Source organism: Trachurus japonicus, chromosome 12 (genome assembly GCF_045865225.1).
Source record: "Trachurus japonicus isolate A0001 chromosome 12, Traja_1.0".
NCBI classification, from domain to species: domain Eukaryota; kingdom Metazoa; phylum Chordata; class Actinopteri; order Carangiformes; family Carangidae; genus Trachurus; species Trachurus japonicus.
Genome location: NC_140918.1, coordinates 26,491,330 through 26,507,699, shown reverse-complemented (window position 1 = coordinate 26,507,699; position 16,370 = coordinate 26,491,330). Strand labels below are relative to the sequence as shown.

At 43.7% G+C, this 16,370-nt stretch overlaps 1 protein-coding gene across 2 annotated transcripts in view; it reads right to left on the bottom strand.

Moving 5' to 3' along the window:
- Positions 1 to 16,370, bottom strand: part of whrna (whirlin a) — a 154,237-nt gene that overhangs the window by 11,540 nt on the left and 126,327 nt on the right. For both annotated transcript variants that reach the window (XM_085793975.1, XM_085793974.1), the window contains exons 6-9: positions 9,010 to 9,222; positions 6,971 to 7,192; positions 2,718 to 2,792; positions 655 to 1,261 (exon numbers count right to left, since the gene is read on the bottom strand). In XM_085793975.1, coding sequence (XP_085650101.1) covers positions 655 to 1,261; positions 2,718 to 2,792; positions 6,971 to 7,192; positions 9,010 to 9,222 — 1,117 coding nt within the window. The remainder of the gene's footprint in view (positions 1 to 654; positions 1,262 to 2,717; positions 2,793 to 6,970; positions 7,193 to 9,009; positions 9,223 to 16,370) is intronic.

The following is a 16,370-nucleotide window of genomic DNA, read 5'->3' as shown; positions in this document are numbered from 1 at the left end:
TAAATTCATCTTCTTCATAATCCAAACTGCAAATTTCTTCATCTTGATCAGGGACAATCATCATATGACTGGTATCAGTAATTGGATCCCAACTGCTGTGTTTAATCTCAATGTTTTGTTCTAGAAATGCTTCAAAAAAGAAAGGTTGGAAATGGAAACAAGTTCCGTGTCTGTGCAGCTCCAGTGCTCTGATAGAAAGAAAGTTTGCCTTTCTTCTTGGAGCTGGTTATCCATCAACAACACTATGTACCAATCTGGTGAGGATTGCTCCTCTAGTATCAATTCCAATACCAAATTTACAAAAGCAAAAAAAAAAAAAAAAAAACAGTCTCTGGGCCAAACTCTCTCATGGAGCACAGGAGGTAAATGTTTGCACAGCAATTAGTAATTCATAGAGTTAATGTTTACTTTGGCTCTTTTTCTCAGAGGGTTGACGCAGTGTGAAGATGTCAGCTTGGGCTCTGGGAAACTGTGATTGCATTTTTCCTACCAAATGACTGATGAAGTATTTAAAAACTAATTTGCAGATTAATTAATAATGTAAAACATTTATTAGCTGCAACATCTAATTTCAAGGGTTGACAAATGACATAAACTTTGTCCTTGAAACATGTGGGGTTTATTGGTTCGACCTCCTGCGATCTATGTTCTCACCTCGGGCTTGAGGCAACGGCCGCACTTCGTTGACATCGGGCTCTGCGTTGGGCCTGTGAACCTCCACTGTAACAAACTGCTGTTTAGAGCCAGGAGAGGAGGCGGGGGAGGCTTTGGAGGCTTTGGAGGCTTTGGACATGGACACTGGCTTAAAGGGCAGAGATGGTGGTGGATGAGGAGCAGGGAGTGGAGGTGGAGGCGGAGGGGAAGGGGACGGGGCAGCAGCAGGTTTGGTGCCTCTGTTGGGGGACTGGACCCTGGGGAAAGGGCCGATGTTGTGCTGGGCGACCATGGACAACAGAGGAGCTGGGATTGGTTCTTTCTTGGACGGTACCGAAGGCTCTCTCTTTCTGATGGCTGCGTACTCCCGAGACGGGTCCCTGGGGTGTTCTCGTTTGTGGTGCAGTGAGGGCGAGGCGGGGGCGTGTCCTGGCTCTTTGCTTGGGTTATGGGAGTTCGGGGCTGTGAAGTACAAGCCGGAGTGCGAGGATTCGGACGAGGGGCATTTGTTGAGCTGATCTCGTCTACTCGGGCGCCTCTGCACCCCCGGTGGGGGTGGAGGCTTGAAGGAGGGGGGGGATTCAGCGGTGGCGGACTGTACGTCATCCTGAAGTGAGAGGATATATTCATCATCATTGATTAGGGGTGTGACAATATCTACTGAAGCACATTACACTGCAATAGAAAATGTGACCATACGTATCATGGAGCTGAAATCTTCAGTTCAGATTCAGAGAGTGACCTTTTTCTGGTTTGTAAATGTTAAATACCAGAGGGCAAAATGGAATTCGCTCATTAACTGTGTCAACTGAGGCTTCAGCACCTGCCTAAAAATGTTCAAATAGTTTTAAGCCTTGAAAATATGCTGTGTCACAGATGTAAAGTTAAAGTTGGTGTCATATCGATTTTGTTCTTATTTTATTTATTCGTCCAGTTTTTAAGATTTCTCTCTCTGAGATTTCTGCCTAAACACAGGAGTTTAATATGTTGTCATTTTGTAAAGACTGATACGGAATTATTTTTAAAATGTCAGGCAAACATAACATGATGAAATGCTACATTTACTGTGTTACATCTTATATAATTTGGCAGATGCTTTATCAAAACAAGTTTTAGTGTTTGTTTAAGACCATCTATTTTCAAGAGAATCTATTGTTTGCATTTTTCACTTCATCATAGTAGAAAAATCATTTTACATATAAAGTGTAATTCATTTTACAGTTGCAGCTTTTGTTTAAAACAAAAAACAAACAAACAATCGAGACGCATCATTATTAAATGCAACAAAACTGTCACATGTCTATAATGCAACATGCACTTTAAGTTTAAACCCAGTTTTCATAATATTTCTTTGTTAATAGAATAATAATAGATTAATAAAAAAACATTCAACATTCAAACCAGGTCGTTGTTTGTCGGTGTGTTTCTGTTGGTATCCGCTGGCTTCTCCAGGTAAAAAAAAACAAACTCACACTAAAACTGGACAGTGAAATGAACACTGAGACGTGGATGGCTTGCCAGTGTATGGAGGGAGACATACAATGAGCATAAAATAAAGTTTAAAAAAGAAAAGTAAGGTATGACTTGGGTGAGCAGACTAAAAGCTTTCTCTTTGACCTGCAGATAAACAAATGAGACCCCTCAATTGGTTGCTTTGGAAACCGAGGCAGCCATACATCTCTATTTGTCTGTAACCTATGGTGCAGGCTCTTCCTTCTTGCAGAGACGAAGAGGCAGAAAGAGAAGTGGACAGGCCAGGTGGCATATAGTGATCAGTATCCCCTCTCCTATCTGCACGCAACAAAGATAAAGAAAGGCTACACCAGCACTTCATCTCTAAACACTCCATTTTTCTTTCTTTCTCTTACTTGCTGCAAACACTTTCAGCCCACCTCAGTCTACAACACAAAGCCTGTAGGTCAGCTACGTCTCAGGAACCTCCGTCCACCCTGACTGCTCTCCCCTCCTGTTTTTAATCCATCATTTTCTTCCCACCCCTCCTCACTTATCCCCTGCGCTGTATCCATCTTTATCAGGCCCGAGCCGGGGCCAGCCAGGCTCACCAGAGAGACGTCGGTCAGTAGCGTGTTCAGACTCTCCGGAGGATCCCCCTCATTACTCTCCACCGCACTGTTATTCTGAGAAATGCAGGAAAGAAACAGAGGAAGAGGTGAAGGAAGAGGAGAGGGTTGAAGAAAGGCAGCAGAGACAGAAAAACAGAAGAGGAAGGAAAGACAGAGTGAGAGGGAGAAAGCCAGTGAGCAGATGTTAAACACAGATGTGTGTTTATCCCAAAACAAATGCCAAATTAGATTTGGTGGATGTTCCACATCTCCCAGAAAGGAGAAAAGATGTCAATAACTGTTCGCATTTGCTTGCCAGTCTGAGAGCCTACACGGAAGGCAAGCAAATAAGTCATGCACACGCGCACACACACACACTCGCATACACACAGCCGTCATGTTGTCTTCCACAAGCAAAACGCACATGCTGTGAAATCGATAAAGAACCATCAGCTCAGTTCAAAGCTGGATTTGGCAGCTCAATCCCACCGGTGTGGTGGAGAGGAGGTAATTTGTGGCAGATCTGTGAGGGATTTCAGAGCCGAGTTCACAGAAACATCGCCCTTCATTTAACTCCGCCATTAACGCAGAACAAAAGCCCCATCAATTCAGCTTAATTACCCCTCGTTGCCTCATGGGGAGCACTTATAGACAATTTATTTATCACATGAGTCTATCAACTTTTTACATGCAGAGACGCTGCTCTGCGCTGTAACCAGTCGGAGCACGCTGTGTTTCTGTGTATGTGTGACCGTGTTCATTAGCTTCCATGCACAATGTGTGTGCGTGTGTATCTGGTATGTGTGTCTCACTCTACCCAGAGCAGCATTAGACAATTCTGCTTAACATGCACATCCAATAGCATTAAATGAAGCAGTGTCATGGTTTGTTACTGACTCTTTGTTTATGTCACCTCATGGGGGCTCAGTGTCAGATTGCTTGGCCCCTTCTCTTGCTTGTTTTGACAACATCGACGACGTGACACTTAGGTGGTTTGTCAACAGTCCTGGTCCTGGAGGCCTGTCCCTGTCTGTCCCTGTCTGTCCCCGTCTGTCCCTGCTGACAAGCTGACGGGTTCTACACGTGATCTGACAACCGGCACGTCTCTCGGCTCAGTCACCGCAAGAATCGAGGGCGCCATGATCACCGAAACGGGCCCAACGACCAACTTTAAAGAGGAATGTGCAGTGCACGGTGAACACGTGCTGAATTTGCAGCTCTGATTCATTTTCTATGCGACTGACTAAAGAGGATTATAGGATCCTGCAGGCTTGTTAATTATTAGTAAAATAAAACTCACCCTAAACTACAAAAACTGTGCGCTCCAACGTGATTACAAACACTGTTAATCAAACATAGACACAACCAGCTGTCACTACTTTCAGTGAAAAGTCTGTTTGAAAAGCCACTAAATATGTCTAAATGACGTAAAACATGAATTAGCATATCCATGATGTCCTCAAAAATGTATTTGTATTCAGCCTGGTGTTCACTTCTATCCTGCTCTCTGCGCTGACATAATACACAGCACATTACAACACAGCTGTACCTATTACATTCCTGTTTCAGCAGCGACAGAAACATTAAGACTGCATATTCATCAGAAGACACGTCCAAACCATTTCTCTGTACTGAAAGCCGGGCCTCACATTTGTGGGACTGCACTGCCAAAGTAGCAAATGTTTTTTTTTTCTTTCTAAAAAGTCAATAAATTTGTTGCTCGCTGCTTTTTTGACGGCCAAATGGGAAACTCATGCACTTGGCTGGTCAGGCAGTGGCGTAGCTTCATCTGTCATGAACAGTCGTGTTTCGAGAGCCGACTTCACTGTTGTGGCCAAAAAAATACAGAGTGCTGCAATGGTGTTGGCATACAGGGGACAATCCTCTATGAAAAAGATAAAATACTGTCCAGGAAGCAGAGTTTACTACGTCCAAGCTACATTCTCCCTGTGATGTATGTTCAGATTGATTCAATCTAATGAGGTCTGTCTGACGAGACACCAGGGCCTTGTGCTTACAATCTGTTTCAGAACAGTAATTAATACTGCTTGTTTTTTAGGACTTTTTAACACTAACCTTCATCATAGCTCACTGATGCAGCACTTTATATCCACATATTAGAGGGAATAATCTCACGAAAAATTACACTACAATTTAAGTTTGTCTGAGTTTTTGCAGAATCATTCAAAACTAACATTGTGTTTGGACAGTCAGAGTGTTAGTATTCTTCCAACAGCTACTGTGTTTACGTGTCTATCTTCATAAAGTGTGTGTGCCTGCCTGCGTGTGTGTACATGCATTGGTATGCAGTTGACTCTATACCTGGCTTTGAGTGCGGTTTGGAAATTCTGTATTTTTATCCTCTCAAACCCACCCAGCTCTCTAATCTGCTTTACACAGCAGTGGTAACAGTCACCCATGGGTCCAAAACAGCACAAATATACACAAATAGACACACATAGACATACAGGAAGAATACAGACCAACACACACACACACACACACACACACACACACACACACGTAAATGTCGCTTTTAGAAGGGGAAAGCAGAAAGGCAGGCGAAACCCATCTGAGGCACCTGAATGAGAATGACTGATGCAAAAATCTGCAGACAGTCAACAGCTTATCTCCATTGTCAGCTTAGACACTGGGTGTACACCTCTGTGTGTGTGTGTGTGTGTGTGTGTGTGTGTGTGTGTGTGTGTGTGTGTGTGTGTGTAAGACAATTGCATGTATACATATTAACACATTTGTGGGAGTTGCTGAACTATTTAAAGTGGTTATAAACAGCCTGGCTGCTTGTTAAACCACAACATCTCAGTTCAAAAGCAGCAGTTTAGAAAAAGACAACTTTGATTATCTTATGTGCAGCAATGAAATGCACCAGAGAAACACAGGTGGACTGGCCAATGGCCATGCCAGCTGACCAGGAGCCTGTCAAAACATCCAGAACATTTTAAAAGTCTTTACCAGCTCCAGCTCCGTCAGAGTCAATACTGTTCTGGCTTTACTGACACTCAGAGACCTGAGCGCTGCTAAAGGATTCAGCTCGACTCCAAATTGGCTTTACTGCTACATGTTTACAGAAACCTGAAGGTGACTATAGGATATTAGATGATTAAAGAATAACACTAGTGACTGGCTGTGATATTGTCGGCTAACCTGCTGTTACTGATACAATGAATGTTCATTATTTATTCATTCATCCATGAATCCACATTTTTGCAAAGGAACTAAGCAGCTCAAAAAAATATTTCTGTAATAAAGAAGGCCCTCATCTTCTGGGTCAAAGATAAGCAATAAGCAATATGTAACAAATACATTTTCAACCTAATCCAGCTCTTTGTTCAGGTCCATATGAGGCTGAGGAGAAGAGCCACAGTCCTCACATTCACAACATGAACTGTCAGGACTCTGAACTGTTAACACCTCACACCGTGGTGGAGTGACAAACTCTAAATCCAGACAGTGAAAGCAGAAACGAGAAAGAAGAAAAACACTCCAAACACACACACTGCAAAAACCACAAACCAAGGACTGTGTGTGTGTGTGTGTTGCCCACAGTCAACTTTATGTTTCTTTGCTCTAGTGTGTACCCCACATGTGTGGCTTTATGTTGCAGAGCATTCATCTCTTTCAGCAGTGATTCCTACCTCCATCATATCTATCAGCCAGAGCAGTCTTTCCTACAGTGGGGGAGAGGGGGGAGGATTTGGGGCGTGAGGTGAAAGACAAACACAACCTATCAAATCTCAGCAGAGAGACTTTTCAATCTCAGCGGCGAGGCAGTGAAATGTGTCATTGTTCAGCCCAACAAAGTCCACACCAAAGCAAAAGAATATTTTCTACAGCAGAATCTGTTATAACCCGTGGAAATACATCACACCACCCCCCCCCATCCACCCCAGCCCTGCCCCCACCATCACCCCTCCCTCCCTCTCTCAGGCCAAGAAAAGGGAGCGAGAGCAGACAGCCAAACAGAGAAGTAGCCAATCACAATCCAAACACACAGACGGCGAGGGAGACCAGAAAATAGTAGCACTCAGGCCCAGACGTCATCATTTTGTACCGGGTTTAACTGCTGCTGCATTCTAAAGGATGTCAGAAATACCCCAAATGACTGCAGCAGTGGAAATATTCACTTTAAGCAGGGAGGAGAGGTGAACAAAAATATCAAAACTAAAAACAAACTCAAAGCTCCAAACGGTGAGGCAGAGTCAACAATAATTCCTGCAGTACACCGAGCCTACCCGCGCAGAGCTGAGGGTGGTGTTGGTCATGAAGCTGGCTGAAGACGAGGTCAGGGTATCTGGGTACGACACCATAGACAAGGCATCTGGCTGCAGGGCTGTGGCTCCAGCTGTGCCCTGCCGCGCCTTCAGAGCCTGAATTTCACGTCGCAGCACCATCCCGTCAAAACACTCCAGGTCCTGCGGCGTGACCAGGCCTCGCACCTCTGACAGCAGAGAGAACTGAGGAGAGGGAGGCACAGAGGGGGGAGACACAGGAGGGGAGGCGTGGGTATGATGCAACAGACATGGGTGGGTTTCACCAAACAGGATGAACTTCAAACCAGGACGGAAGGAGGGATTATTTTAGAAATCTGGTGCACCAAATCATTCTAAACTGAACTGAAGGGTTTGTTTAAAGGCCTCATCTTATATGAAGGTACATTTCCATGTCTTTGATTACACTAGATTATAATAATACTAGACTATACACTGTCAAAGCATCAAACTCCTCAGTGCTTAGGCACTTAGACCGTATTCAGAAACCAAGCCCTTAAACAAGCTGTCAGCACTTCTGTAATTGTGTGAAGCTCCTGTAATTGCTCCTGTTTTGCAGTAGTTCTGTCTGTACCCGCATCGCCATGACAGCAATGAATGGGAGCGGACTGATCTTACGCTGTTTAGGCTGTTTACGTCCCTCAAAACTGCAATTTTTTCCACAGACAGCGTCAGATGGCTACTCAAACATACACCAAGGGGTTTGTTCACTTCAAGGAAGCTGACATGTTTGTGTTGTAATACAAAGTCACACGTAAGAGTCAAGTTGACACACTCAGTATGTTTACAGGTAGAATAAACAATATACAGACTTACTTTTATTGCTATGAATACGTTGTGGCTCTAAGTTGATATTGCTTTGTTGATAAAACAAACGGGAGAGCTTCAGACAACCTGTAAACAGTTAGCCATCAACTTGACTCTCACGCGAGACTTTGCCAGTTCGCGCGAGACTTTGTATTACAGCTCCGTTTACAAACATCATGTCTGCTTGCTTGAAGTAAACAAACAGCTCTGTGTATGTAAATTAGGATGTAAACAGCCTAACCAGTGTAAGATCGGTCTGCACCCATCCATCGCTGCCGTGGTGATGCGGGGACAGAGGAGCAATTACAGTACAGTAAAAAGAACATCTTCAGAATCCTTTTTTTAGACCTAAAATATTAGGAAACTATAGCCCCAGGTTGAATTCACCCGGAATTGTCCTTTAACCTACAACAAAGATGCATGGAACAAGTCATGTCAAAACTCCCAGAGCACTTGTAGAGAAGAACTTTATCTTAGATGGACCTGTTTTGGTTTATGGGCTTCTTCAAGGTCATCTTATAATAATGCAGGTACAGGTAGGTATTTACATTACACACACAAAAGACCAGTCTGAGTTTATCATCAAGATGATCAAACTTATTTTAAGTGAGCTCCTGCTCTAGTTGTTAAGTGCTGAAATCGAAGGGAACTGGACTTCTTTTTGGCTTCTGAAGTCTTCAAGAGCCTAAAAGAAGTCTAGTTGCCTTTGATTTCAACGCTTACTGACTACCATGACCTGGATGACGAAGAACCTCTACAGACATACTGCTCTAGTTCTGTACAATTTAAAAAAAAACTTCTATCATAAACAACCATTCCCATAAGGAAGTTGCACAGTGACTCTAAATGCACAAAGGCAGCTGCAAACGCTCTCTGTGGGAGTATGATACAGCAGTGTGCTTGAGAAATTGGAAATAAAATGCCTTTGATTTATTGTGTCTTTTTATAAGGAGAACAACTGCAGACTGTGAGAAAAAAAAGACAAAAGGCTTTTAAGAGCCAGGAAGGAAAAACAAAACGGAACTGTGGGCATCGACGAAAAGCCTGGGAATAAATCTTCAATTCAAAACTTCAATTTAAACCTCACAGCAATCGCACACACAAACTGTGCCGGGGAGCAGATCCCCCCACAAAGAACACTGATTCTCTCTTAATCCTTTTCCTTCTTTTCTCAGCCTCGTCCACACCAGCCTTACCTTGGCGTGCGTATTGAGCAGCTCAAACAACGCCATGACCAGCTGCTCCACACCGATGTGTCCGTCCCTGTACTCCTCCACGTAGTAGTTCATGGTCTGCCGCTCCACCTCCGTCAGCAGGTGCCGCGCCTGCTCGTCCAGCATGGCCCGGGACTGGTTCACCAGGCTGGACAGGGTCACCTGTGAGCCAGCCACGCCCTTGTAAAACCCAGGCTGCAGATGGAGAAAAGAGGGGGGGGGGAATCAAGATATGGGCATTTAAGATTGATTGCATTTTAATATTCATTTATATTTCTTATTTATAACACTTTCTTGGCATATGATGGAAAGATGAAAAAAAGTTGAGACAGGACAGGTCAGGGAGAGGAGAGGAGGAAGCAGTAAAATGGGATTAGATAATATTTTAGACATAGATAAGGAAGTGATGAAAGAAGAGGAGGGTGAGGGTGGAAAGGAGGAATAAAAATAAGAATAGAATGAGGAGAGTAAAAGAAAAGGAAGAGGTGATGACTATTGATTGTGAAGTTCAAGGGTGGAAGAAATTAGACAGGTCGTAAAAAGATGAGGAAGATGTGAGGACCAAGAGGGAGAGGAAGCGGGAAATGAAATTAGGAAAGGAAGCGGAAGATAGAAAGGAGCTAGATGAAGGAGGTGGAGAGAAAGTACGAGGAGAAAGGAGGGTGATGAAGGAGGAGAGCATGAGAATGTAAGGAGGAAGTAGTGATGGATTGGGAGGAGATGGAGGGAGATAACCACCGAGACCCAGAGGTGACGGAGGAGCAGGAGGAGGGTGAGGACACAAAGGAAACTGATCAGGGTGGACAGGGAAAGAACATAAATTACACCCACAGACTCTGAACCAACCATCGGTCTTTTCATCCCAGATGTATAAATTATCATCCGTCTTCCCGCTGTCCCACTATCAGCCATCATCATTAACGCTTTGTGGTGCTACAGTAACACCGCAGCAGCAGCAGCAGCAGCAGGACAGAAAACTGTGCCTTTCACACTTTTACAGCTTCCATGTCCATTTCCTGTGAGCCAGCTGGCTGCTCTGCCAATCAGATGAAGGACAATCTGACACTTCAGAAACTGATGAGCTGTCAATACCACGTCTCAGCTCCATATCTGCTCCTTTTTTTCCCCTCTTTGCCTGTCCCTTTTTCTTTTCTTTTCTCACTTATCTGCTGTCTACCATGCAGCTTTTCTTTAATTAACTCCTTAATCAAAGATACCACTTCAAAGTCACAGCTCCAGGGTCTGTGTCTGCCTGCGTTTGTATGAGACGGAAGCAGCAGGAAGAAACAGGCGCCGGCGCCCGCTTCCCCTCCTCCACCTCCTCTCTTTGCCTTCACCTCATCCTCAACTCCTGCCCGCACTCGTCCGTCTGTATTATCAGCCGTAGTTGTTCTAGTGTCCCGGGCACGGGCAGAGCCAACAACTGTTTAATGCCCAAGGTGAACTCTGGTGATACCCGGCCTGAATCTTAATCACCTCGGTGCCTACCGCGAAAATTTCTCCAAAGCATTTTGTGTCTCGGTTACTTAAGTCAAGGGCGCCGCGGAGTGAACCGACAGGACCACACGAGGCATGCGAGCAGTCAGTCCGTCGCTCTCTGTCGTATTAGAGGACAGATTGGCACTTGAGGGAGCTAATGAAATCGGTCGTCACTCAACTGGAGTGGAACACCTGCGGTCTCCTGCTAATGAGGTCTGTTGGAGAAGGCGCTGCACGAGGACGGAGAGAGGACGCGTCTACTGTACGACCACCACATCGCAGTTAATGCACGTGAGGTGACGCCGGTCCATTTGTTTGTCCATCAAAGCCAGATAAGCTATTTGGCTCTTTTATCGCAGGGATCAACAACAACAACAACAACAACTACGACCATCGACATCCGATTGGTAAAGAGCAAATCAGATAAAGTCAGATCATAAAGCTGCAGAGTTAAGACCTGGAAATGTCATGAGCTTTATCTCTGCCATAAGCTTGACTTGATTTGACAAAGAGATAAAGTTTGAAAAAAAAAAAAGAAGCAGTTCCCCAAAAGATATAGGACTATTCTTTTTTGCGTTTTCTTTAATCACATTTCCAAATTGAGTCCTGGAACACATAAACCTCTCACGCCCTGCATTCTGCTGCCCTAAGGGTCAAACTGTACAGCTCACTGAACTTCCACTGCACCTCACTTAGCTCTCAACATTTTAACTAATAACTTTTTGCAAATGCTTTAGGAGCAGCAACTGAGCTGCTGAGCTGAACAAGCGCACACAGCTGTCAGAAGCCCCATTTTCATGATATGTCACTATTATGCAAGTCTTGTTTTTTTTTGTTTTTATTTCTTTTGGTCTGTACATTTTGGATTGGTTATGAAAAATGTTGTATTTTCCAGCCCATATTGTTGTTTGTGAGAAAGCGTCTTATCCATCTGGCGACCTGCGGCAGGCTCATCAGAGCCGTCTGGTGACACCTGGGCCCGGTGTTCACCGCCTCATGAATCTAGATCCTGTTACTCATTCTCACTCTCTCCCTCCTCTCTCTGCAGGCAGCCTTTTTGTTATTCTTTGTTTACTTTATCCATTCTACAACACTCACGCACACACACATACACACTTTCTACCCACACATCATGCATTGCACCAAACGTTCATACCAACAGAAGATCGATTCTGCAGGTCTCTGGACTCTGCTAGAGAGGTGAACACCATTTCTCAAAAAGATACGATATTCCCTCATTTGCTGTGGAGCGGTGGAGAGTGCCATCTCTAACACATGGGATCAAAATCTCATGGTTGACATGTCGTGACCATGATGGTCATGGTGTATAATTCACATCTTTGTCATACTCATCAAACTGGTCAGTGACCTGTCTTGCCCTGTGGCTGCGGCCCTTATCCCGGGAGAGAGGAGGGTTTCATCACAGGTGATAACTGAGAGCAGCTGTCCATTGATTCACCACATCACTTCACTGTGTGGAGGTCAACTGTTCTGGCTCATCTGACCACATCACTTTGTTCCTCTACTCTGTAGACCAGCTTTGTAATGAGGGGCCGGGGTCTGTGCACCAAAGCACTGCTGTGACAGTATAAGATTAGAACAGCTGACGCACAAACACACACACACCTATACTCAGCTTTTTGTTGAAAATAGTGGAAATAACCACAGGAAATAAAGAAGAGTAGAGATCGTCATCTCAGTGCTGTAAAATCAATTGCACATGACGGTGGCACAGATTGGGGCAGATCTTCTTGGTATTACTGTAAAACCTGAGACTCTACCTCATCATGTTGTGGTTTTACCATCATTGAAACATCCATCCAATTATTTCTTCTCATTTCTATCCTGTTTACTGTCAGAACTGTAAGGTCTGTATGCAAACTTTATGAGCATCTTTGCAAAGCCAGAAGAAAGTTATAACAACAGACGTATTTACAACATCACTGGCTCAGGGCACAATGAAGCTGGCAGACATCAAGGTGACTGTCTTCTGATTTAATCACATTACAAGACTTAATGCTGCCATCAGATGGAGAAATAAGAGTCCATGTCTGATGACAATAACCATAAAAGAAATATGTTCAAGCCATTGAGTCGGATCTCATCCGTCTCTCATGACGAGGCTCAAACCAGCCCAGATCTCATCCTGCACACATCACCAGCTAATATTCACCCTGGTCTGCACTAATAACATTTTTTTTATTCTTTTGCCTTCAGTGGCCACATCTGCATAACTCTTCAATATACCAGAAAATACATTAGTGGAAACTGATTGAATATCTGTGACTGGATCAGAATTCAATGTTTTAGGTAATTACCTGACATTCTTTGTGTAAATGACCTTTTGGTGACCTATACGGATTTAATACATAATTGACTAATAAATATACATGGAGATCATTTTGTACACATTTTAAATGTGTAATAACAGATGTTCCCTGTAAATTAGATTGAAGCAGTTTCATTGAATTAGTGGTGAAGGTGCATTACAGCTTCCCTTTATATCATCATCATCAATCATATATATACGTATATATCATAAATAACAAATATGTCATGATCCTGTAAACCAGCCTCTAACATCTTCAAATCAGCACACAGCACCGGTATAGATACAACTCAATAGTCGGCTACAAGTAGCAAATATATTCTACTAAAGACAACTTTGATACACAGCAGTGCATTAAGCTAAATTCTAGGATGCTGACATTTAGTGGTGCTAATTAGCATGAAAGTAGGACTGAGGCTGATGGGAATGTCTTTGGTTTTGAGAGCTTGTAGACCCAAACCGAAATACTGAACAAACAGAAATTTTGATCTGATGATAAAAAATGAGGGCTCATCAGAGTGAATCAGGACGACGATCTTCATGCCTCATTGATTCACACTTCTTTCTCTCCCTGTCACTTTCAGACTTTACACTGACTCTGTTCTTCTCTCCTCTGGGGTCAGCTGTCATCTCAGTGTGTATGATGCGACTCTTCTCCACACCATCCACCTCCCGTCTTCATAACCAATACCTGATTGAGCTAATCAGAGTCTACTCCTCATTACATCCAGATCTTTGGAGGGTTTTCTATACTTCACTGACTCACTGAGATTTCTTCCGAGTGAAGACATGAATGTCAGATACAGAGTCAAATCCACCAGATAGTTAAAGATATTAAAAACTAAAATGTCAACTACATGATTACACTTCACAGTCAAAGTGGCTTTCATCAAATCATTCTTTTGAAAAAAAAAAATCAATTGTAATCCATCCAATAGTTGAGTTCTTTCAGTCTGGACCAGTGTGGTGAACCACCTGAGCTGCAGCCAGGTCTGCACGATCATCACTTTTTACATTCGACTGCCACAAACTTGTAATACATGTTGTAATCTCTATGAGGTGGGGGAACGTTTACTGTGACAATAATGCACTTTGGACTGATTTTTGTTTTCCAGTTTTCCAAAATATGATATGAAATGACAACAGATTCAGGAAATTCTCTGTGAAGGAGGCCAGACTCTTGTCTTGTTACAGTCACAAACCTTCCGTGTGAGGACATCACAAAGCTGCCACACCAGTGAACCAACATTTCTTAAGAGAGACTTTTAAGGGCTCTATAAACTCTCAATAGGTGCGTTTCCATTACCCCTTGAAATGCGCAAAACCTAAATATCGAAATTAAAAACTGGTAATGGAAACACCTACATTTCGAAAAAACTCTCAAATATCGCAAAAAAGTTTTTGCGCTCTCATGAGGTGGTTTTTGAGACGTATCGATACAAAAGTGTATCGCAAAAGTGTAATGGAAACACTTTTTTCGCTTTTCTACACGTCACCGGCGTCACCGGAGTTGTGTGTGTCCACGCTGTGTTGGTTTACGTAACTTGAGGGGACAAATGAACCACATGTTTATTGTCATGCATTGCTGACCTGGGCATTGTTTCTCATTAAAATTAGAAAAAACCTTTCCTATCGTTCCCCTTTACCATGCATGGTTGAAGGAGACTGGCTCGCATCCACGCTCCCACTCCCTCCTGCACCGACATGTCACCTTAAGTCACATAAACCAGTACGGGTGTGTGGACACAACCCCGTATATTGTTGTCAGCGCCTCATCACCACTGGTGTTAAAAGGCTCCGTTCTTTCTGCAGTCAGGTTAATGCGCACATCCGCCGTGTTGGTAAACAAATAATCAACCCTCTATATCAACGGAGGCAGCCGTGCTGAGCAGCTTGGGTTGGAGGTGGTGTGAGTGCGGGCCAGCGGGGGACAGAGGAGGGGGGGGGGCATTAGAGCTTCAGCACGGTACGGAACAACTGGCCCGTGCGAGTGCGTCCTTATTTGTGGCCGCTGCAGCGCCACACGGGCTTTGCCTTTCAGCAATCAAGCGCTGTTTTTGTCTTTGTTAAAAACAATAACAGCAACAGCTGTCGGCAGCTGAGATCGCTGTGCCGTCACCATAGAAACGCAAGACGCATTACGGCTCATTCGCAAAATACCTTTCAATGGAAACACCCGCAAATAGCAATTGCACTTTTTCGAAGTTTCAGAAATATCGCTTTTATTTTGCGAAAATCTGTAATGGAAACGCAGCTAGAGTTGCACTGTCAAGGTATTTATAAAGTATTTATATTGCTCCTGAGCTCCCTCTTGTCTCTCTTGATGTGCTTTCTACTCTTTGGTTTGGTCTGATGAGTTGTGCGTAGACATATTTCAGCTTCAGGCTTTGGGTTGTTGCTGCAGTCACACTGGATGTATCGGTGTGCATCGGTGCAGAGGAAGCACAGCTGGGTGGCAGGTAGGATCTGATGCTTCTGAAATCACACTCAACAGCCACAGCTTACAGCCGCCAGAGCTGTATCTGGATTGCATGTTCTCATTATTAATATTAATACATCAAACAGGCTGCCAGGTATCTTTGTGTGCTGTTATGCAACATCAGCTGTGTCATGGTTTCTGTTCTTGCAGATACATGGCAGGTTTGTTTTTCTAGTTCAAGAAATCAAACTTGAAATACACCTCTTTTCACCTTTGTTTTCCTGTTGTGTAGGCATTAGTCTCATTAATATTTGTAATTGTTCAAATTAAATTTTGTGATTGAATGGTTCACAACAGAGAAATGGCAACGGATGATTTTGAGTCGCTCTTCGATGCCAGAACAATGTAAACGGCTGAATACACTCATGTTGGGAGATGCCAACAATCTCTGTACAAATTAAAGCAGATATCAGTGGAATGTTTTTGTTAATATAAGTCCTAAATAGTCCTATTTTCCGTCAGCAATCACTTACATGAAGTATTTCAGCCTAAACACGAGTCTCTCCGTCACTCTGCTCTGCTGTAACCCGAGGAGAAAATTTTCCTTGTGGGATACAAGTGTTATCCAATGAGGAGAGAGAATGGCATGAAGGGCTGTGTGTGCAGCCAAGGGATGCGCGTGAATGTGGTGACGTAGCACAAGGACCAATTGATGCCTGACAAGGGCGGGGGCTGCTAACTCATGGTGCGTTCAAGGAAACTCGTACTTTGTGTTTTTCCTTCCTGTGAAGTCATACCAGTTCGATCTGGTACGAGTTCACGAGTCGGAAGTTACGAGTGGCCGTTATAGGGAACTTTCACAGACAACAGGACGGTAAAAACACGAGCTACGGGTTACCTGGAACGCTACCAAGTCGTAGTTGTGACTTGAAGCTGTAACTTACGGTTTCAAAAGCCTGCCTTGAACACAGCATTAGCCGAAACGGCCGTGCCGATGATATCTGCTTTAAGTGAATGAATATACAAGCTCAAAATATCCTGATTTATAAAGCTAGCTATAATTTCCTCTCAAACAGTATGTTACAGAAACATAAAAAAAGAAAATTGTAGTTTAAA